Source organism: Mastacembelus armatus, chromosome 14, assembly GCF_900324485.2.
Source record: "Mastacembelus armatus chromosome 14, fMasArm1.2, whole genome shotgun sequence".
Taxonomy (NCBI): domain Eukaryota; kingdom Metazoa; phylum Chordata; class Actinopteri; order Synbranchiformes; family Mastacembelidae; genus Mastacembelus; species Mastacembelus armatus.
Window position 1 is genome coordinate 16,292,610 of NC_046646.1, and position 25,866 is coordinate 16,318,475.

The 25,866-nt window shown below is 40.3% G+C and overlaps 1 protein-coding gene across 1 annotated transcript in view; it reads left to right on the top strand.

Moving 5' to 3' along the window:
- The window catches only part of dchs1b (dachsous cadherin-related 1b), a 74,915-nt gene that overhangs the window by 36,409 nt on the left and 12,640 nt on the right, over positions 1-25,866 (top strand). Inside the window, exons 5-11 of the mRNA XM_026327996.1 lie at positions 18,668-18,856; positions 20,330-20,561; positions 21,001-21,237; positions 21,929-22,987; positions 23,236-23,423; positions 23,685-23,781; positions 23,920-24,077. Of these exons, the coding sequence (XP_026183781.1) occupies positions 18,668-18,856; positions 20,330-20,561; positions 21,001-21,237; positions 21,929-22,987; positions 23,236-23,423; positions 23,685-23,781; positions 23,920-24,077 (2,160 nt within the window). The remainder of the gene's footprint in view (positions 1-18,667; positions 18,857-20,329; positions 20,562-21,000; positions 21,238-21,928; positions 22,988-23,235; positions 23,424-23,684; positions 23,782-23,919; positions 24,078-25,866) is intronic.

A 25,866-nucleotide genomic window follows, 5' to 3' on the forward strand; every position in this document is an offset into this window, starting at 1 on the left:
ACCTTTTGCCTTTGTTTCGTAATGAGGTTTTCCTGCTGAACAGAAATGGTATATCTGTTAGAGGAAAGGAGAGCTGAAGAGAAAGATGCACAAAGAGAGCATGCTCAGTGCAACTAAAGACTGGCTTGCTTGAAGCCATTTGAAAGCTCCATGCTGTGTCTGCCAGTTATATCTTCTACATGTCTGCCTTTCTGTGTGAGGGAATTTTGGATGATGAGGAGGAGTTTAAGCATAGCTTAGATGTGTAAATCAGTGCTCTGCTACATAGACACTTGGATGTAAGAGGAAAAAAAAAAATTCGTCACCAATCGTTTTACGTGTGTAACAGCAGGGATGAGGGGAGGAGGGGTGTGTTGAAAAGCAGAGTAGAGGGATGTACATGTTTCTCCTGGGGGGCCATGTTGTACTTTAATTGAATGTGTGGAGGAGAGGTGTGAAATGCGTGTCAGCAAACTGCAGCGATTGGTGAGTCAGACCAAAATATCTACCCTGTTGTCATCCTGAGTCTGGAGGTTTTAAAACAGCAAACGAAGACGTGCTTGTTTGTCTCCATGTGTGCTTCTAAGAATTGTTTCCCTTCTCATCACTGAGTTTCCTTCCTTATTAGCAATCAGCAATCTGCAAGTCCACCAACTGTCGCAGCAACATTGCCTCAGAATCACTGTAATGTTTATTACCTTGGGCACTGTGGTGATAAAGACATTGTTGGCCTTGTTTATTAGTATGTTAAGTTATGACCTGAGTGTTTCCACCTTCATGAGGAATGCCAGTTAATCGCTCTGTCATGGCTGTGGTGGCAGCTGTTTTTGCAGTAAATGTCCTACATACATCTACAAGCAGTTTCCTTATTGGAGGAAACATAGCTTAGCTTTATGTGTGTGTTTTAAGTTTGATATCTCCATGTGCTTTCTTGTGTGATTACTGCATAAAATTCCTGTTCCTGAGCATATCGTCCTGAGCAGAACATCCGTTTTCTGGTCCTGACAATAGTGGCAACTTCCTGGTTTATCACATCATTTCCTGTCTTGGTTCTAATACCGTCTCACACCGCAGCGTCCGGTCCAAGATACTGAAAGTCCACCCTAACCCAGCAAGTCATCAAGGACAGGGATAAAAGTAAAAGGCATATCTCATTTAAATGGCATGTCAAAATGTGAAATTGCTTTGTAATTCAGTGATTTATGTCAGCTATTTATACAAACAATTAAATATGAGGAAGAAAATGACCAACCTGTACCAATCTGGTTTGACTGGGAAGTTGCCTGATATATCTGGCCCTGTTAATAGCAGCTGTGGAGTATGTTGCCAGCTGCAAAGACTAGATGTTTGTCACGGGACATGATGCAAGCTGCTTAGAACAGGACAGACCTAACACACACACACATACACACACACACACACACATCTACCTGATAAGTTCATCTAGTCCTGCTCATTAAACAACACTGACTTCCATGCCAGGAATATGGGGGACCCTGACTTTAAGAATTACTTTTTTGTATCAGGCTTGAATTTAATGATAAAAAATGCCAAAAAAGTACATTCTGCTGTTGCAACAATTGTGCACAGTGAAGTTAATATTGACTATACTAGTCTGTCAAATAGAAAACTAAGCCAACAAGGCTTGAATAGAGGTTGTCATCAGGTGATACTTTGGTGTGAAGTGGCAGTAAAATACTGACTCATAGTGTGCTCATATTTTCTATTTTTTGCTTACAGCTGTGGCATATTTCCCTTATATTCCAGTAAAACCAGTGTTGTAGTGTCCCAGCATCTGTTTCATTATTCACAATAGTATTAATTCTGTGGGAAAGGACATCAGAAAAAAATTGCTATGTCTTAAAACCCTAGAAATATTTATCCTTCTATTTTTTTTCCCTCCAGGCAGGAGGTATAGGAGGAGAAAAGTCTACTCTAAATTACTGTGTAACTGTGTCTCATTCTTTATGTGCCTTGTTATGAGATGGCCCAATCAGAGACAGTAATGATGATACGGGACATTAAGTGAAGTAATCAACTACATCTGCAACAGCATCAGCCTTTCTTCATTCTCTGTTCTCTAAACCTGACACTGCTCAGTTTGCTGTTCTGGCAAAACAATGAGCGAGTGAAACACAGTATCGACTGATGGAGCCAGTTCTTTAATGGAAGGTGCATTGCAGCCGTGGTTCTGCTGCCGTAAGCCTAAATAGGAGTTCTCAATCTGCATTATGCTGATGGCAAGATGCTGTGTTATGACGGAAGTTTGTATGCCTGTGATCTTACTGTACAAACTGTAGCCTCTATATGTTTATATCCTTCACTCAAAGCATTTGCACAGCCCTTTGTGCATGTGTCTGTGTCTCTCGGTGCCAGTATATGGCACAGTGAGTGCGGGAGATTAGTGAGACCATCAAAGGAATGAATCAGTGAAGCAGTGCTAGTGCAGTGTCTGAGTTTACTGCCCCCTAGCCTTCTGTCATCGGCCACACCTAGTGGAGAACAAAGGGAGCGGCGGCTGGCACTGACTGGAGAATGAGGAGGAGGAGAGTGGGAAGCAAAAGACAAGAGGAAAAACAGAGATTAAAAACTCGGGGGATAAAAGGACCTGGCAGGGACAGGACTGAGAAAGGAATGAGGGCTTAACAGGGTTTTTCCTGGTTTAAAGGGTTTTTTTGGCAGTTCTTTTATCCATTAGGGCCAGATGATGTCACATGCAAATTTTCATATTAGCTTTGGCATCTGCTCCACCAGTGTTGGGTTGTGCGCCTCATACTGGCAAATCCAAGATTTTTCACAACCTTGTTAATGCATATAGATTAAAGTGTAAGAACAATGTCACCATGAGAATGAATTGAAGGCTCAAAAGATTCCAGGCCATGCTTTTCTTCATTATTTTTTTTTCTTAAATTATCATTTCTTCAGCAGTAAGTTGCCAAATCCCACACTAGAAATGTCTTAAACTATTAAATTTAATAGTTGTGAGAGTGAGTCTACTGCAGAATTTAAATCTACCAGTATTTTATAAGGAAAACATTCAAATAAAGCTGAAATTTGTGGTAAATCCACTTCTATGGGCTTAACATTACAATCCATTTTGTAAAGTATGTGTGTTTGGTGCATGAGTGTGTTTTCTCTTTTTGGAACAGTAGGAGTTGTATTCAGTTTTTCTTTGTGGCCCAGTACAAACCACATCACCATTCCATTTCCACTTTCAGAAGCACAACACAATTTACATGTTTAAGATTAAAGTATAGAGTTTACAATAAAACAAAACTGTTCATTCCTATCTCTCTTAGAGGACAATGACTTCTATAAGTATCATATCTGTCATATTCTCTTGTAATTGGGGGTTACTTTATAGTGGCATGGTGCCACCACTGCTGAATGAATGTAAACCAGAAGAAATACAGTGTATCCTAAAGTAAGTTAAAAAACAAAACAAAACAAAACAAAAAAAAACCCAAATCAACCAAAAATATTTTTGGGTTCTCTTTCTTGGTCAAAACCGAAATGAGAGTGGACTGTTGAAAACAAACATCCAGAAATGAATGTGACACACCCTGTGTGGACAGTAAACTGTAACCAATACTGAAAAAAAAAAAAAAAATGCAAATCTAAAATGTACATGGCTAAAATACAGAAGCCTGTTTGAAGAGGGAGTTGGACAGCAGGGCTTAAATTCTGCCAAATTATATAAAAGGAAAGACAAAAGGAGGAAAAATGAAAATCATTGCAGTTACAATGAAGAGGCAGTTACCCAGCCTTTCCAGGGTTTGCTTTCAGCAAAGAATATTGCACACGTGACTTAAAAGCCCCAGCCAATGTGGACAAATTGTCAATAAAACAGAGTCAGGAGATAGTGGGGGCAGAAGCAGAGGCCATGAGATTAAGGTGACGATGGGAAAAAAAAGGACACATAAAGGAGAGAAGGGAGTGATTAGAAGGAAATTGAAACAGGTTTTAAGGGAAAGACCCTGTCAATGCAGAGATGGGCTGACAACGGTAACCTGGGGAGCGTTTTGGTTGGCCCCCACACATAAGGCGCCATTGTGCGTCTCTAGTGGCTGGCTAACTGGGTTTGACAGGCCTGTTTTGACTGGCCCCTCAGGGAGCAATGTGTTTAAGATAGAAATTTACAGGGACATGTTGTTTCTACATCGTCCAAGAAGCTGCTGTCTTTTCCTTCACTGCAATCACACTCCTTTCATGCTTCACTCATAAGAGACACAGGAGGGATATTTACCCTTCTGTCACATGGAGGCAAATCACTTCAGGCTGACAGTTTGCTACCAAGTGGAACATTGATGTTCTGCTGCTGAACCAAGAACCAAGTCTTGTATTTCCAGCTATAGATTAAAAATGCTATACATATATGATGCCAGAAGTGAGAAAATACAGCCTAATGAATGCTTCAGTATATATGCGAGACAATAGTCAATTGTATATGTGTGGGTCAAAGTAGTATAGTAGTAGTATAGACAGTATATCAACTGTTAAAGTGTCGGTAATGAAAGAGAAGACTTTAAATATAGGGCCCTCTTTTCTTTTTTCTCTTCCTACTCAAAGATTTACATACCTCTATTCCTGTTATTCCATACCTCCTGTTCCTCTATTCCTTCATTCCTCTGTCTGTTTTCTTTCGGCTGTTATATTTTATCCCACATTTCTTTTGCAGTTGTATCAGTTGTCCCTCTATCAACCTGTTTTGTAAGTGTTGAGCTAAGCTAAATGTGACCCCGGCGATGGGGAGCTTTGCTGGCTAAGGTATGGTACTGCTATCTGAGCTGGGGTGGGACGTTTAGGATTGACAAAAACATCATCATGGGGATGGCCCTTGGAGGTCAAGTAAATACATTAAAGGGTAAGCAAACAGAGAGGAGGCATGGGCAGAAGCTGTTTTTGGCAGCAGTAAAGTAACGTGGGGGTTGGTAAAGTGGCGGAGAGCAGGATGCAAATCTGTCATAGCAGGTGCATATTGAAAGAGATTGCGAAATCTATGTGTTGAAGGGTGTAGTTCAAGAGTAAAAGCAGCTTATACAAGAATATTTTAATTTAATAGTATAGGTGTGAGTTGCATAATAGCTGAAGGCAATTGGAAAACAAGATTTATAGTATGATTTAACAAGTCTACTATAACCTATTTAAAATACTGATTAATATATCTTTAAATCTCTGCCACTTCTTCATCTTAGACCCTGCCCCTTGCCCCCATTCTTCCCCTGCTGTTGAAACCCAAATCCACTCAAATGTTGCTTTGATCTGGGTAATAATCTTTGCCACCCCCAGTCCACTGCCACTTCTCACCTCTCTTCCAGGCAGATTTGGTGTGACCAACCATGTGATACCTCGGACCCCATCTTTTCCCATTATTGTTTGGCTTAACGCATCTTAGTCAGCACCTCCTACCTCGAACCCATTGCCTTACTGAATTGGAGGTCTGCTTACCCCGTGACTTTAAGCTAATCTCCCGTCTAACTCCCACCTAAATCTCTCAGCCCTCATTACTTGCCCTCCATGCCTTGTTTACATGGGAAAATGATGCCAAAATAGACAAATGGTTAAGAAAGAATTCCCATTTTCTGTCATGTTCCATTTAAATGATGAATAACACACTATTCTGTCATCATCTTTAGTGGGCAAAGTGTTAATTCTCCTCTGTTCCGTTTGACTTTCCATCTGTCCTATCTGCTTTGTCTTTGTTAACCCTGTTTCACATCTCCAAAACACCACATTAGTTCAGCTCTCTCTCACCCTCCCTTATATGCTCCTTTCCTCACACACACTCATTATACTAACAATTTCCATTCCTCCCAACACACACTGTACTGTACCTGTTGCTCCAACTGCACATCATCGACTCATCATAACCATTAGTGTAACCTCTCTCTCATCCCTTTAACTTCTAACTTCGGTTAGCACCTCCTTTGTCTTTGCTGCGTGGGACCCCAATGACAGGTGCAGCATAATGTGCACAGCAGAGTGCAGCTGATCATGTCCGCTGAGATGCAGACTCCCGTTGGATGCAGCATCTCTGTTGCTGCTGACCCACATGTAACACCGTCAGAGACGCTGTAGTCTGTCCGACTTTTACCATTCACTACATTTCTAGAATGTGACATCATCTCCACCTCTTGTGAACATAAATTAGCTAAAACTTTCTGCATGAGAGATGAGGTAATCAGTGCTGTGTTCTGTCTTTTTACTGTAATCACATCAGCGATGGTGTCGTAATGAATTAGCACAGTGAATGAAAACAGATACAGATAGCGGGAAAGATGGAGTGATGAAGAGACAAGGCCCCTCAATTAATCACTTACTGGAGTTCATTATTTTTTTCTTTGAAGGCAAACACCATTCAGTTTTAAATTAGTCTTCATCCCCACTTATCTCTGCCTATTCGCCTTTGTTTAAGCTATCAAGATTTTGAGTTTCCCAACATTCAGATAAAGCATTCAACATTCTTTTGAATACCTGCCTTGTGCTTTCTCAGTTTTTATTGGAGACAATGGAGTAATGTGTGGCTCAGGCACTGTCTGCCCAGTTTATGTCTGGATTGTTTGTGTTTGAAGCTACTACTGTGCTGTACAGTGCTTACAGTGCGTCTTTGTGTTGAGAAGTCATTTCCCAGTGAGCTGACTGATGAAGTGCGGACGTGCGGCTGATTTAAGACTTCTTTCCACACGTCTGTAGGTGTGCAGTGTTAAACCCCTTCTCTCTCTTCTTTTTTTTTTTTTTACACACATTCTCTTTCTTTCCCCTTTTCTTCATCCCTCCCTGATTTGCTCCCTGCAGGAGTTGGCTGTGTCTCTGACCCCAGGGCTGCATCATGCATACCCAACCTGTTATTCTTGGAAATTCCAGTTGGCTGAGCTAGCCTTGGAGGATGTGATGATAATGGGGGTAGAGAGGGTGGGGAGTGGTGTGCACATATGTGCTTGTATACCTTTGTGCACATGAATGTGCCTTTAATGGATGCTCTACATCACTGACAACCTGGTTTACCAGTGTGTTTGGAGTTTCAAGGGGCCTCCGATTTTCACTTTAATCTGATCTGGCTGAATCTGGTTGACTAAACCATCACCATCCACACTGAGGGTTTCTGTTAGTGTTGAAATCAGTGTGACACAAAAACAAATGAGATAGAAAGCTGCCGACCCAAAGGAACAATTAACTTTAGTCCTTTCTTGATAAACAGATGAGAGCAGATGAAAAGTGTGAGGACTGAATGAAAGGAAAAACAACAAAGAAAGACAAGGATGATTTAAGCAGCTAAAGCGGCTTTAGACAGAACAGTTTATCCCGGGAATAACTCTGGCGCTCCTTTTAAGCATGGTCCGAATTCTGGGGAACAGGCTTTGGTCCTGCACGAATTGTGATTTAACAGGTACTTTAGGAATCTAGACTTCCCACCACTTTCTCATGTTCACCTCACATGTGCAGAGTTAGGAAATTAATTTAATGAGGATAAGCTAGTTTTTCACCCCCTCGGGCTGAGTATGAATATGAAATCGCAGTGCCTAATATCCGCCCTCCACACATGGAGGTTCCTTGTTTCTCTGTGGGTCAATTAAGTGTGTGTGTATGTGTGTGTGTGTGTGTGTGTGTGTGTGTGTGTGTGTTGAACAGACAAGGGTTTGGCTCCTGTAACCTTAGCAGAATAAACTTAATCAATAGTATTCATTAAGATGTAATAGGTTTGGCTGCAGGCTGGCCATTCAGCACTTTGTGTGACAGCATGAGTGCATGGTGTGCATGAGTGTGCGTCTTTGCGTGCGTAGGTTAATTAAGCAATTTTATCAATTAAGCATTTTATCAGCACCTATCAGTCTTTAAATTGCCAACATACCTCGTGCGTAGTTCGTGACCTTCAGTATCTTCCACTGGATCCAAATAGTTGAACTTTCTCAACATTAAATTTGCTAATTCTGCTTAGTTTCATCTTGATGTTGACCCTGATGCTAATGAGCAGACAGACTCAGACAGAAGAACTTCTATATGTTCCTCTCAACAGTTGCTGATCAGGTGACCCATGTCTGACTCTGGCTGTGGTTCAGGTCCAGGTCAATGAGAGTCTAATCCAGTTATCATAGTTGCTTGTTGATCCTAAGTGTACAGTCAGCTTAGCTCCATTGTGAGGTTGAGGTCTAATATTAGCATCTATCAATAATTTGCCGCTTGTTGTTCATCCTTTATTACACACATGACTATGGAGAATGCACAATGTCACTTTAGCTTTAACAGAAGTGCCCATGAGTTTGCTTTTACATTATTACTATTAGCTGATTTGCCTGCAATTAACAAGTGTTTGCAGATATTCTGGGTACAAATATTAGAATAGAAAGAACAACACTAAGGCATCAACAGTTGTGGGCAAATATATCTTTAGAAAATTCCTGCTATTGATTTTTCCTCTTTATTCTAAACTTGGTTTCAGCCTTAAGAGAGCTACCTTTATAATACTATGTACAGTGTGTTATCTTACGGGAGAAATACCTACCTCTGACACACAGAAAAATATAGAATTACAGATCTACTTTATGTTTTCTACTTTACTGTTTGAACTGTGCAGCTCAGTATACAACTTTACACAAACACACACATAGATCCTCAGGTTTGGAGCTGCTGTGCCTCTCTGCAGTCAACAACTATCAGAGTAACCCCACACCAGATGTAAGCTCAAAGCTCAGGGGTGCTCCTGCTATATTTTACTATTATCACCTCCCCGAGGTGGAGGTCACTAACTGCCTGGTTTCTGGAAGAACAAGGGAAAGAGGGAGCGACTTGGAGAAACTTCAGATGTGGACAAGAGATGAGGTGTAAAAAGCAGGCGCATATAGAGAAGAAAACAGAAATACACACAGTGAGTTGAATCTGTTCCATGTACTGTTCTGCCATTTGTCAAAAAAAAAAAAAAAAAAAAAAAGACTAGCCCCACTTACCCTGTAATGTGAACCTCTTCTTCCATTTCTGTTTTCTTTGTGGAAGAAAGCATCCAAATTGATTGGGTGCTCAGGCAATCAAGGCTGCCTCACTTTTTTCTGCTTGTATAAGGGTAACAGGTGTTCTTTTCTATTTTCCCATTCATGTACTGTCATGGGTGACCTGTTACACACACACAGGTACACACACTGCACACAGCCACACCCAAACCCAAACTCATCTCTTGGGGTCAAGGAGAGAAAGCTGCAAAAGAGTCCAGCTGGAAGTTTGACCTTTGACCCCTCATATTGATCTGATCACACATACACTGACACACACATGCCACACAGGTGTGCATGGGCACACAGTTTACAATGAGCATCATCCCTCAAACTAATATTATCAGATGAGTATTGGCTCTTTGTTTGACCTTTTCTGTGGACAGAACATGGTTTAGTCTGTCCTCAATAAAACATAGCTTGCCTATAATGGTAAACACCATCAGCTTTATTAGCATGAACCTCCCACATAGTTGTGCGTTGGTTTACAGATCAAGAAATAAAATGACACTAAAACATAAATGTTTATCTGGAGCAACTCAAGCTTCCACTAGCCTGTATACATGTAAAATCCAAACTGCTGCTCCATAGATGGGAGATTCGTTTTGTAAACCCTTGATTTAGTTTCAATTGGAAATGGCTCAGGGTAGAATCCTTTAGCTCATGTTTGGCTTCAATGTATTGTGTTCTTAGCCCGTGATAGATAAATAATGTAATAAATCTTTGAGTTTCCATCTGGCTACATGCAACAATGCTTTAACCAAGGCAGTGTCGTAGGCGTAAGATACAGGGAATCATTGTGGCACTGACAAATGATTTTTGGAGTTTACCTCTGTGTTTGCATGAGGTCAGCCATTTTTATCCGTCATGTTTTGAGCTTTGAGTGGAAAGTGGGGAGTGGTGGAGAAACGTTTGTGGCTTTTTAATGAGTCATGTTTGAGTTCTCTGTTCCAACAAGACTGCACATCACAAGAAACACATGGGTTTTTTTTTTCTAGTGGCCACAGTTAATTGATATTCCAAAAACCTGAAGTTGCAAATCACAAAGTTACAGTTAATATAAGATGATAAATCAAATGAGATCAAATGTATGCAAAAAGTCAGATGTGTTCCAGTGAGATGTTTCACATCAGACAAAAAGTTTTTTACATTTTCAGGAGTTTTTTTTTTTTTTTTTTTTTTTAGTTGGACTTTGCTCAACAGTATGGGACAGGATAATAATGTAAACCTGTAAAAATTAAAAATCTAATAATCTAATAATAATAATCTCCTCCCTAAATGGTGATAGTAACCCACCATTATTAGGATATAATCTACCAGTACCAACCAATATCCAGCATTTCAGGAGTATGGCAGGAGTCTGGTGTTGATTTAGCTACCCCCCCTTCTTGATCTATAGTTTTACAGCTCACTGTTGACAGTGACTGACATGATGAAACTGTCCCATGGCCACATCTAGGAAGCATGACTAAATGGGTGGAGGACAACATGGGCTTAGTGTCACTATTTTGGTTTATTAGAGTAAAGCCATGCAATTAACCGGGATAAGCCTGAGCCTTTTTGTGGTATGGTCAGAAGTATTGTGTGTGCAGTGTACCTATTTAAATATCAACCTGATTAGAAAGGTTTGCATAAATATTTCAGGCTAATATAGTGATGGTGGTAATGGTGTTTATTTAAAGACTGTAAAACATCAGCTTTATCAGGAAAAAGTCACTCATGGAATGTAAACATAAAGATAACAGATGGGTTTCTCATCAGCATTTACCTCATTTACTCCAGATTCAGGCAGTTTGTCTCCACTTTGATAAGATTATGAATTTTTGCTGATCAATTAATCTCATTTAGAATATTTTAGCTCAATGATAGCGGACATTAACTTTTTCTACGCATCTCAACCTGATGATTTCACACAGACACCAAAATATTTGCCAGTCTTCAGTACTCCAAGTGTTTCACAGGGTAGATGATGGACATATTTCTTTGGCCTCCCCCTTCCATGCAGACATGCCTTGGACATAAAATACAAATTGGAAACAATAACAGTCAACAAGATGCTAACCCGAAAATTCCAAGTCTCCGCTCCCACTGACTTACTCTTAATAGTGGTCACACACTCGTCAGAGAGACAATAAAATCCTGCGGTGCTCCAGTGAAGAGAAAAACAAAGCAGATTCCACACACTCGCCATCTCTTTGTCATGTTTTTTATTGGGTAAACCACGAAAATACCCCAAATTTATATATATATATATATATATATATATATATATATATATATATATATATATATATACACACAAACATGTCTGCTCCCATTCTTGGAGAAAGGCTGCAGCAGAAACACAGATGCATCCTCCTAAACACATTCTTCTGTTTTCGCTCGTTAGAGGATCTGAAATTACCCAGAGTGGTGTCCCCATGGCAGCTGTGGACCACTCACTCTCAATCATTCATCCTCTCATTCATCCAAAAACCCAACAGCTCAGACAGTCCCAGACAGCAGTCCCATGTCTGACGTCCAACTCCTGTCCATCTTTATAGTCTCTCGCTTCCTAATTACTGTTTTCTCTTCATTTCTGGAGCTAAATTACAACTGGAAGACAATAAGTGATAATTAGCACACACTTTATATTACAGACCTAACTGTGTAAATCAAAGACGATGGCGTGAAGAAAACGTTTTTTTCATGCATTGTATTTTTGTGTTTTCTCTCTCATAGCAGCTTTTGCTTCACTTTTAGAGTATTTTGTTATTTTAAGAATACATAAACCAGAACAGTTGGATTGTTTATCAGCAGGGTAATAGCGCTGAGCTTCATTAAGCTCACATATGTCTGAATTGATTGCTGACCAAGGATCACTTGCAAGGCTGAAATGTTGATTTCCTTAATTATGTTTTAAAAAAAACAAGTAACAAATTTGTGTCTGTGCTGACTTGTGATAATTGATTGGACCATACTGTGTTTATTTTTTGCAGCATTTTACAGGACATTTAATCACTGCAACTGGGACTGTATAGTGGCAGTTTTTATTTGTCTCTGTGGGTGGCGACTTGCACACTCACCCTTCAGCTTTGCCACCTGACCTCAAGCTCCTCATTAGCCTGTGTCTTAGCAGATAGCCACAACAAAATCCTCGGTATTTCTCAGATATGCAGATCTGTTGCTAGCAGCTGCCGCGCCAGCCAGAGTGAGGCTCACTAAGGCCTCGGACACAGAGAGACGGGGGTTTAAATGGCTATAAATATTTAAAAGTAAGTTAAAAAAAAATAGAGCTGATTTCTGTGCTGATTAGGGCAGCTGTCAGTCAGGACCCACAGGACACACTTTGCAAAGCATCTTTAAAGAGGAGAGAAGGAGGCACAGACACACACATACAGTAGACAGGCAAACACAAAATTGCACACTCGCGTTAAGAGCTGCGGGGCTTTGCACAAGATAGAATCACAACTATCCAAATCCCCCGCATCTCTTATCACTTTTCAGAGTCCAGTAAGGTGATGTCATCCCATGTTGTGCGTCTCCATCCCTTTGTCCATCTCTAAAACCAGCTTTTTGTCTGCCTCTGACCTCACATTTAACCCCCATTCACAGTCAACTCCCTCACATCTCTTTCTCTACCTGTTCTTAGAAAAGCAGTTTGTTTGTGATCTATAGAGCTAATGTTGTCAGACTTGATATAATAGCTGGGTGGTAGTTTTGGAGAGTTTTGAGCAGATTGCACCCCTGATGATTTCTTCTTCCACTAACAGTTTAAAGGGTTGTTCTCATTCTGTGTGGTATGTAAAACACAGCAAACTCATGTATAAAAACATACCAGATATAATGCCGAAATGCTTTGTCAGTTAATCATTTGGCAGAAAACGTAACTGAAAAATGGACTGCCAACATTTTTCGTAATCTATTAATTGTGTCGTGCCATTCACGCATTCCAGCTTCTCAAATAGCAGCAATTACTGCTTTTATAACGTAGGTCTATAAAGTGAATGCTTTTGAGTAACCGCATAGTTTACGCTTGGTCTTCATAAAGCAGGCCACTAAACTTTTGTTGATTTTAGCCTTAATCTTGATTGCTGTTGACTCGGATTCAAACTGTTATGGAGTTGATTTGTTTTGGTGTTTGCTTCAGCTCACGATGATAAAACTGAGTCTTAAAGCTGGGCTCAATTGATCCCATTTTTAGTTATGAAGCAAGCCGCCTGCTCTTTGTATCGGATTCCTGCTGAAGTCCATCTTTGTGTTTGTTGCTAAGCCTCCAGTATAAGTAGGCACAGGGAGTGACAGGGTGTTGTTAAACCAACGTGGGTAAACCATGTGTTCTTTAAAAGGAGATGCAGCCTGAAGATAAACTTCCTAACACACACCACATGTCTGCATGTTTAACTCCATGGGCTATAGCTGTAACTCTGTGGTATAGTTCAGTGTTTAGCTTTGAGTGTGGAACATCTACAAATGTGTCCCGCTGTGTGTGCACACTAGTGTACAAACGTGCACATTTGCGAGAGACAGAAGGAGAACAAGGCAGAGAGAGTTTTTAGTGGCCATCATCCCTTATTATGCTCATTATTAATATTAGCGTTCTTTCTTCCAAATATAGAAGTCCATCTCCCTCGTTACATCTCTTTCACTTCCCTCCCCTTCTCTTCTCCTCAGTGGTTTGATGTTCCTAATCATTTCCAGCCATGAACTCCACATGAAAGACAACAAGCATTTGCCATAATAGGGTGCTGAAAGAATGAATGAGAGAGAGGACAGAAAATACGGGAGACGCTAAAAAAGAAAGGGGAGGTCAAGGGAGGGATGGAGATTGACTGAGAAGCGAGATGAAGCCTCAGACCTCCTAATTCCCATTTCAAGGTCTCATGTTATCATTAGCCCCGTCTTTTGATCTTTTGCCAAACTATTTACTCCCTTTCACTCACCCTCCCACCTTCCCCTCCCTCCCCACTGTCCCTGCCATATATCTTAATTGTACCCATAGTGCCTGAATTCACCGGCAAAAGAGAAGCAGAATTGATTTGGAGGCTTGAGAATATCTAATATGAGGAATGCAGCTCACTGGAGAGCAAAGGAATGTGTCAGTGGAACAAGAACGGCAAAGTTAAATGAATCTTTTAGCTCTGTCTGACACTCGAACACTAGTTACTACCTATAAATCCAAAATCCAGTTTCAGTTTGTTGTAAATAATTTCAGCTTTGGTGCAGTTGTCCAACAATGATGCATGCAGTCCAATAAACTCCTGGACTATCATGCTTTTTTTATGGTCAGTGTTGCTGTCTTTAATGAATAATTCATTTTGTTAAGTTTTATTGTTTTTAGTTTTATTGTCATAGTTTCTGAGGGAGAAAATTGTCATAGTACTGTGCAAAAAAATAGTTTCTATATTTAGTTCTAGTTCGACAATCTCGGCTATAAATTTGGTGAGCACAGTATCATCATAACCAGTAGAAATTATGCAATTGTGATAATAAAGGCTTTTTCTTGGCCTGTTTGACCTTGGAGATTAGGATTGCTTTAAACATTCAAGCCTGGCAACAGTCAGGGAAAAGAAGATTAGATCAGGATACCCGTTTTACTACAAAAGCCTATACAATCTCTCTTCTTCTCTTTCATGAGAAGCCATAAAACTCCTGAAATACAGCAGAACTGCAGCTGCGTCTGAGAAGCAGTGCACAGGCTCCTTCTGACACTAACTGATGTTTTACCGAGACAAACTGCAGAGAACAGTAGGATCCATCTGCAAGAGCATCCACATCAGAGGTAGAGAAGAGAGGAAAGGAGAGCAGTGACACAGCAAAGCAAAGCATCTAAAGCCAAGAATATAATAAAAAAGAAAGAACAGAAATGGAACAGGGTAAATAAGGAGAAAATGAAAAAAAAGCATTTACAATTGTAGAAGTAAACACATGTCTGCCACATACCTGTCCCTCATTGGAGATGGTTTTTGAGTGAATGTTGATATCATCAGATACTACCTGTTAATCTGCACTACACCACAGACCGGAGACCATTCCACTCCCATGCAGAACTGAATATGGTACCAGTGACAGATTAGTCTGGGTGATGTTTGTGAGTGTTGAGTTGCCAATAGAAAATAGTTAGATATATGCCTGACATCTAAGTGGACCCTTGGAGAGACATCCACTCTATCCACGCTAACGGTAGAGACACAAGGAGCCAGAAAGAAAGTGTGGTTGAAGAGGAAGCAGAGGAGCAGAGTGAGGTAAATAAATGATGAGGTCTGGATATTTGCTAATGCTCCAGTGAGTGATCACTCCTCTTCTGTCCTGGCCAAGGATGAATAGCTCTCTATGGACAAAAAGCTCCAGGCCTGAGTCCTGGCTGAATCTGACACTCGGCACGCTCTCCCTGACTGTTTTTCACATAGTCCTTACCATGCTGACGTGTGCTGTGTACGCTGTCCGTATCAACAGATATATGGTAGCTGGTCAATGAACTACACTGTGTAAATCAAGGTACTGTATGACAGTGTTAAACTGAAGCCATGCTAGATATTTCATGTTACAAGATCAGATGTTTGGTAGATTTTTAACTCAAGCAATTGGTTTTAAGTTCAGTTTGTGCTTTGATTTTTCCATTAATAAATGTCTGGTCAGTGCATATTCTCCAAGTTCTAAAGGAAACCACACAGCTGGTACCTTAGATATTGCATATTAGAAGTGAGATATCAGCTCTACCACAGAAAATAACCACATTGGTGTTTTTCTAAGTTTTAGCCCATTAACCGCAAATTGTTTTTCCAAAGCACACCTTGCTCCTTGCATTTACCACCTTCCAGGCAACCATTAATTTCAAATCATTGCAATTACATATAAAAGCCAACTTGCAAAACCACCTTCATGGTCCTTATAGTATTATGTGATATTATAATATTAACCACAATAGGATGAGATTTTCTTATCTTCTACAGCTCATATCTGTAAATGCTGGGTAATGACATACTGTGGAAGATCATTATCTTTTAGAAAGCTTTAGAACATTATACAAAAACACATAACCAAACTTTTGATGTTTGAGTTTAACAACTTAAGAGTGTGTGTTTACTAGATTTCCTTGTTGGTTTTAAAATTATGCTCTTTTTCATTTTTAATAAGTGCTAAATGCAGGTTAGGGCAACCAATTCAGAGTGGAGTTTGTGGTATTAAATCGACATGTCAGTTCGATCCAACCTGCTGGACTGTGTAGTGTGAACTAAACATTGGTGCTGTGCTGTCAGATGGATTGACAGAAGGGAAATGTAATGAAGACAGAGATGATCCATATGAGCTTCTGTCTTTTCAGCAGGGTTGGTGTGATTTTCTTTTGCTGTGCATTTAAAGATGTTCTGCTTTGGCAAAACTGTCATGTGTTCCAGCCTTTTGTTTCTGTGTCTGTATTGTCCTTCTGTTCTTTTTTTTTTTAACTTAAGCAAGTCTGAAACCACAAAACTACTGTTTCTAAAGTAAGTTACAGCTGAAAACCCCAAATCATTACATCTTTTATTTTACAGCTCCCATGTTTTCATTTTCCTATTGTGTATCTATATATATATATATATATATATATATATATATATATATATATATATATATATGTATATATATATATATGTATATATATGTGTGTATATATATATATATATATATATATATATATATATATATATATATATATATATATATATATATATATATATATATATATATATATATATATATATATATATGTGTGTATATATATATATATATGTATATATATATATATATATGTATATATATATATATGTATATATATATGTATATATATATATATGTATATATGTATATATATATGTATATATATATGTATATATGTATATATATATGTATATGTGTATATATATATATATATATATATATATATGTATACGTGTGCGTGTGTGTCTGTGTGTGTGTCACCAAGCCTCAATTCAACACATGTATGTAGCCCTGTATTTCATATAAACCTAAAGAACATGTCTCCTTTGCTGCCTTGTCTAGAACAACCTTTCCCTCATTTTTGTTTGTGAACTACAAACTGTTCTGAGAATGAAGTCCCACTGTGGGCGGTCATGGGTGTTAAAATCTCTTTAATTAGATTTTGTGAAAGGGATGGGGTCATCATACAGAAAATGTGTTTGTGTGTATGTGTGCGTCTACATTCAGTTCTCATCACCACAGGTGGCTAATCCATCACAGACAGCCACAAAGATATGAGGAACACTCAGACATGAGCTTAGATCCTAAAGATAGTGTTAGTCTCAACACTATAGTCTGTAGGAAATCCCAGCAGTGATCTAAAACCCCCCAGCTGTAGGCCCTGACCAAAGGAAGAGGTAGAGTTTGACGCATCCAAAACCACAACTGTCTAGCCATGTTGCTAAAAGCCCAGAAAGAGCTGTTCTAATATCCCCATGTTTCAATATCCTATAGGAGCAACACTATGAGTTATGGAGTTTCTGTCTGTGTGTAGCCAATAGGTAAATATAATGGTGAAGATGTGTTGGAGGGATGAGAGAAAGGTCACTGCTGGAAAATTTGGAGTAACAATATTCCATTCCATCTTTTAATTCTTAAAGTATGACATATGCTCCCAATGTTTTAGTTTTATTGTTTCATTGTCTTTGTTTCCATTTCTAACACTTTTTGTATATATTACATTGTGTTTTTTCCACAATTCATCATTTTAATTGGACACAGTAGAATATGTTTTTAGAGAGGAGTGATGACCCAAGACCTCCTGGATCTTACCTTGCCTTATAGACTTTGAGATCAGAGGGAGACTGCTCCCCTTAACAAGCACCATAAATGCCACCAAACAATGTTATGGTTCAGTGTAAAGCTTCAGTCTGGTAACCTAGAGAACATTTCCTTTTTCTGTTTTGTAAGGAAATCTTTGTTTTATTATAGGATTTTTAAATGTTTGAATGGATTCAGCCAGAACATACTATGTATATTTGTGTGGGTGTGTTTTGTGTCAAACACTGACAAAATGGTTTAGAGGTAAGGTCAAGATCTCTGTCTGCTGTATGTCTTTATGTAAATAGTTTACAAACCCCTTGTAGGAGAAAATGGAGTAAGGGTTAATGTCTGATGTGTGTTTTTAAGTCGTTCTCCCAGTGACTCAGTCTGTATTTGGTTAAATGTCAGTTGAGAAACAGTTGACCTTCAGACATTCATTAAAGTGCCTTTGACCCCTGAACCACACCTCTGTAGCACTGTCCTCACTTCTCCTCCTGTTCTCCTCTCCTCTCTTTTACCAAAGCTTACCTATCACTACCCTCCCTCTGTATCATTGGTTACACTGCACCACCGGTCCCTTTGCCAGTATTTCAAACATACCAGAGGGACAGTATATACGCTATGTGATCAAAAAATGAATTGCTCTCACAGATGCTTGTTTTTTTATAGTACTCTGGAAATCATAACGAGCCGTGCTACGGTGTGTGATATTTGGACAAGTGCAGATATATGGGCCTGCGAGGTGACGGTATTATGGGACATTATTGTCATAACAGAAAGGCGCTTAGCTCGTATATAATAATAATGACATATATAGGTTTTCTTTCACGCAGATTTTGGGGTCTGCTGGGCGCATTGGTGCAATGCTTTTGGAAATCTGTATGTATCATAGGGTGTTTGACACCATTGGACCATAAACGCCTTACCTCATGTCTCTGCTCCCTCAGGTGTCAGCCACAGATGAGGATCGTGGTTCCTTTGGTGCTATCTCCTACACCTTGGGTTCAGGCTCTGGGGGCGGGCTGCCAACACACTTTACCATAGACAAGGAGACAGGCCAGTTGTGTACCAACACAGCTCTGGACCGGGATGAGGGATTGGACAAGTTTGACTTGACTGTCACTGCAACAGATGGAGTAAGAAAAACTTTTCCCCTTAAATAATAAAGGACATTGTGATTAGTAATTCTATTCTCTAACCTCTTTTTTCCATAAAAATCAATCCTTAACTGAATAGTTAAAACATTTTGAAAAAATACACTGATTTGGTTTCTTGCCGAGAGTTAGAAAAAGGGATTGAAAATTACTATCACTAGAAAAACACAATATGTTGTTTTTACACTTTGGTTCTGTACAACATGCAAAATATAATATGTTCATTTGTGAACACATCTTTGTGCTAAGCTAAGCTACAGGGATCCTGTTTGTTGTTTCATATTTACTATACAGACGTGTACAGACTAGTGTTGATCCTAAAGAATATTTCACAAAAAAGCCATCCCTTTAACCTTTGCATCTTTTGTTACGTCAAAGCTTTGGTAACTAAAATGGAAATGCACCACATAGTCATTCTACACTACACAAGCACTAGTTCTTTTTGTGTTGCACCACAACCAAACACTAACTGTGTGATCAAAGATTCAGGCAGAAGGCAAATTAAAGATGTACGGTATGCAGCTGCCCTCAAATAAATCTGATCAAACAGACATTTGGGATATGTTTGAGGAAGACAGCATCCTGTCCCGTACCCAGTGTCTTAAAAAATGAAGGGGAAGCCAATGGCATGGCAAATCAATTAGAGGAAAATAGAGGGATGAAGGTTTACACTCCTTGCTGTAGGATCATCCCAATAGACTCTTGCACATTTTAACTATCAATTAATCACAACAAATGCACTTATAAGCAAAGAAACTAAAGTGGACAGTGGACAGTAAAGCATTCATTCTCTTGTGTATAGTTGTGTTAAATAAAGAGATACATAGCCATGGCATCACATATATTATTATTAGTCAAAGTTTTGGTAGTGTTCTCACTCTGCTTGTTTACCCCTGTTAAGGTAAGGTTTGTATTCAGGCCTGTAATTTATCACCCCCAACCCTCACAATCTGTTTTTTTTCTCCCAGCACATTCCCAGCTCCATCCAGCTGGTGTCTCTTCCCTTCGTCTCCACTCTCCCTGTTTTTAATGGTCTCATAAAACTAAGTCTGCAGACACAGCGTAATGGGTGCAAACTCTTCTCATTGCTGACAAATGTGTGTAGCGGTTGATTGGCTCAGTATTTCAAAGATATTCAGAGAACTCATCTTCTCTACAGCTGCTTTGTTTTTAAAGCGGGACATAAATCTACTGTCACAGTCCCTCGAATGAAATTTCTTGACTGTCGCATTACACCAAGGGATAGAAAACGAGGATATACTGTGCAGGGAGGGAGGATATGATTTAACTAAAATATCTATTCTCATCATTTATACTTCATCTTAATTGACTAGTCAGTAAACAACCATAATAACATTACAGCAGTGGTGCCTGCTCATGTGAACTAATAGTGCTGACATATTTTAATTTTAACGTAAAAACATTTAAAAATGTTTATATTGGTTTCTTTTCCAGGGTGGTCTAAGCTCAGTAGCCCATGTGCAGGTCTCAGTGGTGGACATTAATGACAATCGTCCCATCTTCTACCCAGTCCAATACACAGTCAGTCTCAGTGCCCATAGTGCCCCGGGAACCTCTGTTGTCAAGGTAACAGCCAATGACCCTGATGCTGGGGCAAATGGCAGGGTGACCTACCGCACAGTACCTGGGGGAGGCTCCACTTTCTTCACCCTCAACAAAGACACAGGTATCTGTGTGTGTGTGTGTGTGTGTGTGTGTGTGTGTGTGTGTGTGTGTGTGTGTGTGTGTGTGTGTGTGTGTGTGTTCCAGTGTGTAAAAGCATGTGTGTGTATTTATTAACACCCCAGCAGGCATGAGAACTATAGATGATGTTCCACAAGCATTGACATGTGGATATCTGCCAAAAATTCAACTTCGCTTGTAGCTAAAGCAGTTTTCACAGTTCTGTTGTGACTTACATTTCAGTTATGTTTTTAAATTAAACAAGAAAGTAGATAAAACCGAAATTATACTGCAGGAAGAACAAACAAAACTACTTTTCTTTAAGGTTTGTTAGGTTTTCAAAACCTTTAGTTACTGCTCTCTACCACATAAGGCAGTATTGTGTCTACTTTTTTGTGTTTGAAAACCACATAATATAGAATAAACTGTGTTCTCCACTTCAGGTGTGATTTCCCTCTCTCGCTCACTCCATGGAAAAGCCAACACTGTAATCTCCATAGTGATATCAGCTGAGGATGGCGGTGGTCTGACGGCACCCGTCAATGCCAGGGTGAACGTGAGTGTTGTGGGAGGCTCAGTGGCTGCTCCCATGTTTGAACAGGCGCAGTATTTCTTCACTGTGTCCGAGGACGTTCTCAGGGGGACAGCGGTGGGAGTAGTCCGTGCTGCTACTAAGGCCGGTGAGGGCACCTGTGTACTCATTTCCCCAATTAAGTGTTCTTTCTTTACTGTATGTCCGTGTCTTTTCTGCTTTTATTCATTTTAGTCTAGTCATAGTTAGTCTCTTTTATCTGACATACCCGTTTTCAACTTTCTGACTTGTACCAGAACAGAAATGCGCAAATGTGCTGGAGAATGCATGATACCTTATCTCTCACTCCAGCAGTTGTACAAATACACAATCAACAAGAACACACACTCCATTAGGAAAGTACATCCATCACACAGCATGTGCTCTACTAGAGATTGTTTTCACTGTGGCCAGACTTTTATTTTCTCTCTATTAATGATGGAGAAATGGATTTACAAAGGGTTGTAATCCAGAGTGGGAGTCGAAATGACGTCTTCCCATTCGCGTAGTGCACAACAGTGCACTTGTCTTTGGTTTGTGTAACTGTACATAGCAGGAATGCTTGATAAATGACGAAACATTTGCCTGAACCAGGTTTTCAAATGTTTCTACTAACTTACGTGATTTTCTTTGTTTTATATTATAAGTTGAATAGCAAGCATTCAGAAGACACCACCCTGGGCTCAGACAAATTGTCACATGCTTTTTTCTTTTTCTCGCATGTGGCCCTAATAACTTGAATATTGTGTTTTTTTCACTTTCTTTCTGTTTGTTTTGCTTTCTCTCTGTTTTCCTTCCAGGCCTTTCTAAGGATATCTTCTACTCTATCTCTTCTGGAGACCCTGATGGTTATTTCACAGTGGATAGTGCTTCTGGTACCGTTCGCACAGCTCTTCCTCTTGATCATGAGACCTGCTCTGGTCTCGACCTGGAAATCCAGGCGCGCTCTGGCTCTCCCCCAGCATACGGAACCACCCGGATACACATAACCATTTCAGATGTCAATGACAATGTCCCCACCTTCCTTCCTTCCTCATCAGAGTCCCTGCTTTTACCTGAGATCACCAAAATGGGGACCGTTATCTACCGCATTCAGGCCACTGACAAGGACTCTGGTCATAATAGTCAGCTCAGCTTTGATCTGGTCTCTGCTGGAGCTGCTGGCAGCAGTGGTCAGAGGACGTTTGGTGTTGACCGGGGAAGTGGGGAGGTACGTCTGATTGGAAGTTTGTCATATGAAAGTGTTCCCCGCTATGACCTTCAGGTGGTTGCCAAAGATGGTGGAGCACCTCAGCTTAGCTCCACCTTTACCCTTGTGGTCCACATCCAAGCACAAGATGCACAAGGTCCCAACTTTGACACCCTGACCTACCGAGTGGAACTACGGGAAAACACACCTCTCAACACTCGTTTCCTCCAGGTTCGAGCACTCAACAGAGAAACATCTGAGAATGGTGGAAGCTCTTCCTCATCTTCCTCCTCCCCTATTTCCTATCGCCTTAGACCTGATGGAGATGCTGCCGGCTTTGGCATTATGCCAGATAGTGGTTGGCTGTTTGTTCGTAGCTCTCTGGACCGAGAGGTCAAAGACATGTACCTGTTGACCGTCCTGGCCACCTCAGGCCCTGGAGGGGTGGGGAGAACTGGCAGTGCCACGGTCAGGGTGACAGTGACTGATGAGAATGACAATTCCCCCAGACTGAGCCAAGAGAGGGTGTTCCTGGCTGTCAAGGAGAACCTGCTGTCAGGGACTGGCTTCGGCAGGGTGTCTGCAACGGACAGAGATGCAGGACTAAATGCTCGACTCACCTACAGGCTGCTGCACACTGACAGACACTTTCAGATCAATTCTCAAACAGGTGAAGACAAACACCATGACTTAGCTTTTTTAGCTGAATTCAAGTGCAGCAGTGTTACACAAGACACAGTTTGTTGTAATCGTGTTACACTGCATTAAGCGCAGTCACTCCATAAGCAACACTAATAACAGCATGATTTCCTTTGAAGACCGAATGATTTGCTGTTTATCAATTACATTAACATAGTCCATTACTTCCTAACTATTGACTGCAAGTAGTCTAAGCTAAGACCTTCACTTTCTCTTTAGGTGAGATCAGCACCCGCCTCGCCCTGGACAGAGAGCAGCAGTCCAGTTACCAGCTTATCGTGGTTGTACAGGATGGGGGCACACCCCCTCGCAGCGCTACTGGAACTGCTCACATCACGGTGCTGGATGAAAACGACCACGCCCCCAGTTTCACCAATGGCAGGCCCGACAAGGAGCTTCTCTTTCAGGTCTGAATGAGGGTAGATTAGTTAGATCATGTGAGGGCACAGAGCGATGCAGGTGGCTTTAGAGATAAATATTATACACTAATGCGATGTTGGAGTTTCTCCATTGAGGTATTTTTGATGATGAGCAACAAAACTGTTTAATTATATATCATAATGGTCCTGTTAGAGACAAAACAAAGACAAAATAAGAAGCAAAACATATGAAGAAGTTACTGTACATACAAAACGCATGGAAATATGAATAACAGTCCTTTATTGTAGGTGATGGAGGGACATCCACCTGGGACAGTCATAGGGACAGTGACAGCTAAAGACCCAGATGAGGGAGAGAATGGGACCATATACTACTCATTATCAGGTGAGTGTTGTTCATACTCATACAGTCACTTTTTTGCATATGAATCTCTTCCCTCAACATTGACAATGCCATCTAATTATGCTTACTAAGTGTTTCATCATCATGAGCTGACGTCCACATATGTTGCATTTTCCAAAGGCGCCAGAGCAGAACGTTTCTCCCTTAACCCGACTAATGGTGAGCTGAGGACGGCTTCCCCTCTGAGATGGGCAGAGCGTGCTGAGTACATCTTCACAGTGACTGCTGCTGACCACGGAACACCAGGGCTCAGCTCCACCTGCCAGCTGCGGATACAGGTAAACATAATCTTGGAAACCGAAGCCAATTAGGTGACCAAGCCAAAAACTGTCACATCTCCACATTACCTCAGTCTTTTTGCATTCTTTGCTGCTAGTAATTTCCTCAAAGTGTGCATAAAGTGAACAGTATAAGTGTCAAAGAAATTGGAAAAGAAGGTAAATATGAGACAGAGAGAAACTGAACGTGCGCCTGTACAAACAAAAGCATCTCTCCAATCTAGTATGAGTTTCCTGCTCCAAAGGTTAGTAGGGTAACCAAAACCCAAGGCGAGAAACCCCAAGCTGCAGGAGGGAGCTGGTCTGGACTGAGTTATTGTTCTGAACTTTCTGTAGGAGAGTCAGTCCTACATATCAACCTTCAATATCAGGAATTCAACAGCAGGAAATAAAATGGTCTGCCGCAGAGGCATTTAGCCAGAGAAGGGTGGTGCTTTGCTTTGACTGTGAAGCTTTGAGCTCAGTGTTTTTTATGTGATTTCATAAAGGAAAAGGATGCTAATTACAGCGGGAGTGCTTGCCTTAGATTTTGCCGGCGCCCTGTTTGTGCGACATTGAGATTAGACAGAGTGGAAACAGGCACCTTGGAATCAAATGCACCCAGATGAGATTTGATGAGAGCCAGCTGCATCAAATCACACAGCAAGAAGGGAAATACACCACTATACGGTAGCAGGCAGTGATACGTACACGCACACAGACCCGCTCACTGTAACAACACGTTCAAGCACTCTCATGAGGTAACATTTCCTGATAATGATTTTGAGAGAGATAAAATTTCAAATTCTGTAGGTTAAGTGAGACACATGGATATTGCTGTACATCACAAGTACTACAGTATACACAATACACTACCTAGGTTGTATAGGAAAAAAGTGCAGTATTTGGGTAAATCAAACCAACCGAACTAAATAATGCAGTACAGTTTGCTGACATTGTTTGGTAAAATGTTTGAAGATAACGAAATGATGATGAGTGATGTTTTTGAAAAAAAGGACTGTTTCTTCATCTTTAGATCTGTCCCAGTGTGTAAACACTTGTACGGCATCTAAACACATCACAAACTTCACTTGAATTACTGCTGAATTTCATTTCAGTCCTACTTTTCAAAATTCAAATGACATGGACTCTGTAGTTCGTTTTAAGTAAATGTACATGAAGCTACATTATGCAAGTTGTCTAAATCTCTTCACCGGGTTTATCAAAGCTATTCATGGTCAATAAAAACACCAGAAAGAGGCAATTCATCGTAAAGAAGGGGCGTCTTTTGTGTGTACATTTTTTTGATGATGAAACCAGCTTATTAAAATCTGCTTGTGTTTGCTATCTTCAGAGTTCTTTGATCTGTCCCAGAACATTTTTTAACCCTGAAGCTAAAAGCTGCTCAGAGCTGCAAAAGCCCCCTCACATATATTTGATTCCCAGCTAAGTCGACTGCTGCATGGTGGTTGTACTTACTGCGCTGTGTTATTTGAACTGGAATATTTACAGTTTTCCCTCCCATCACACCCTCAATTATTTTGTCCCAGGTCGCAAACCCCAATTCTCATCTTGAAGCAAGAATGCCAGTGTGTCAAGATATTTACTGGAAGGACTGAACATAATGTATCAATGTGCAATAGGAATGCCTGTGAGGATTATTATAATAATAACAGCAAAACAGAAACAGACTACAGCTAAAGGCTAGAGTTAGGGACTGGCAGGAGTGCGAGCCATTTACTGTATATAGGACTGAAATGTTTAAGTGTTTTCTCTTCTTTCACTCTGTTTTGGGATATATGCATGAGAA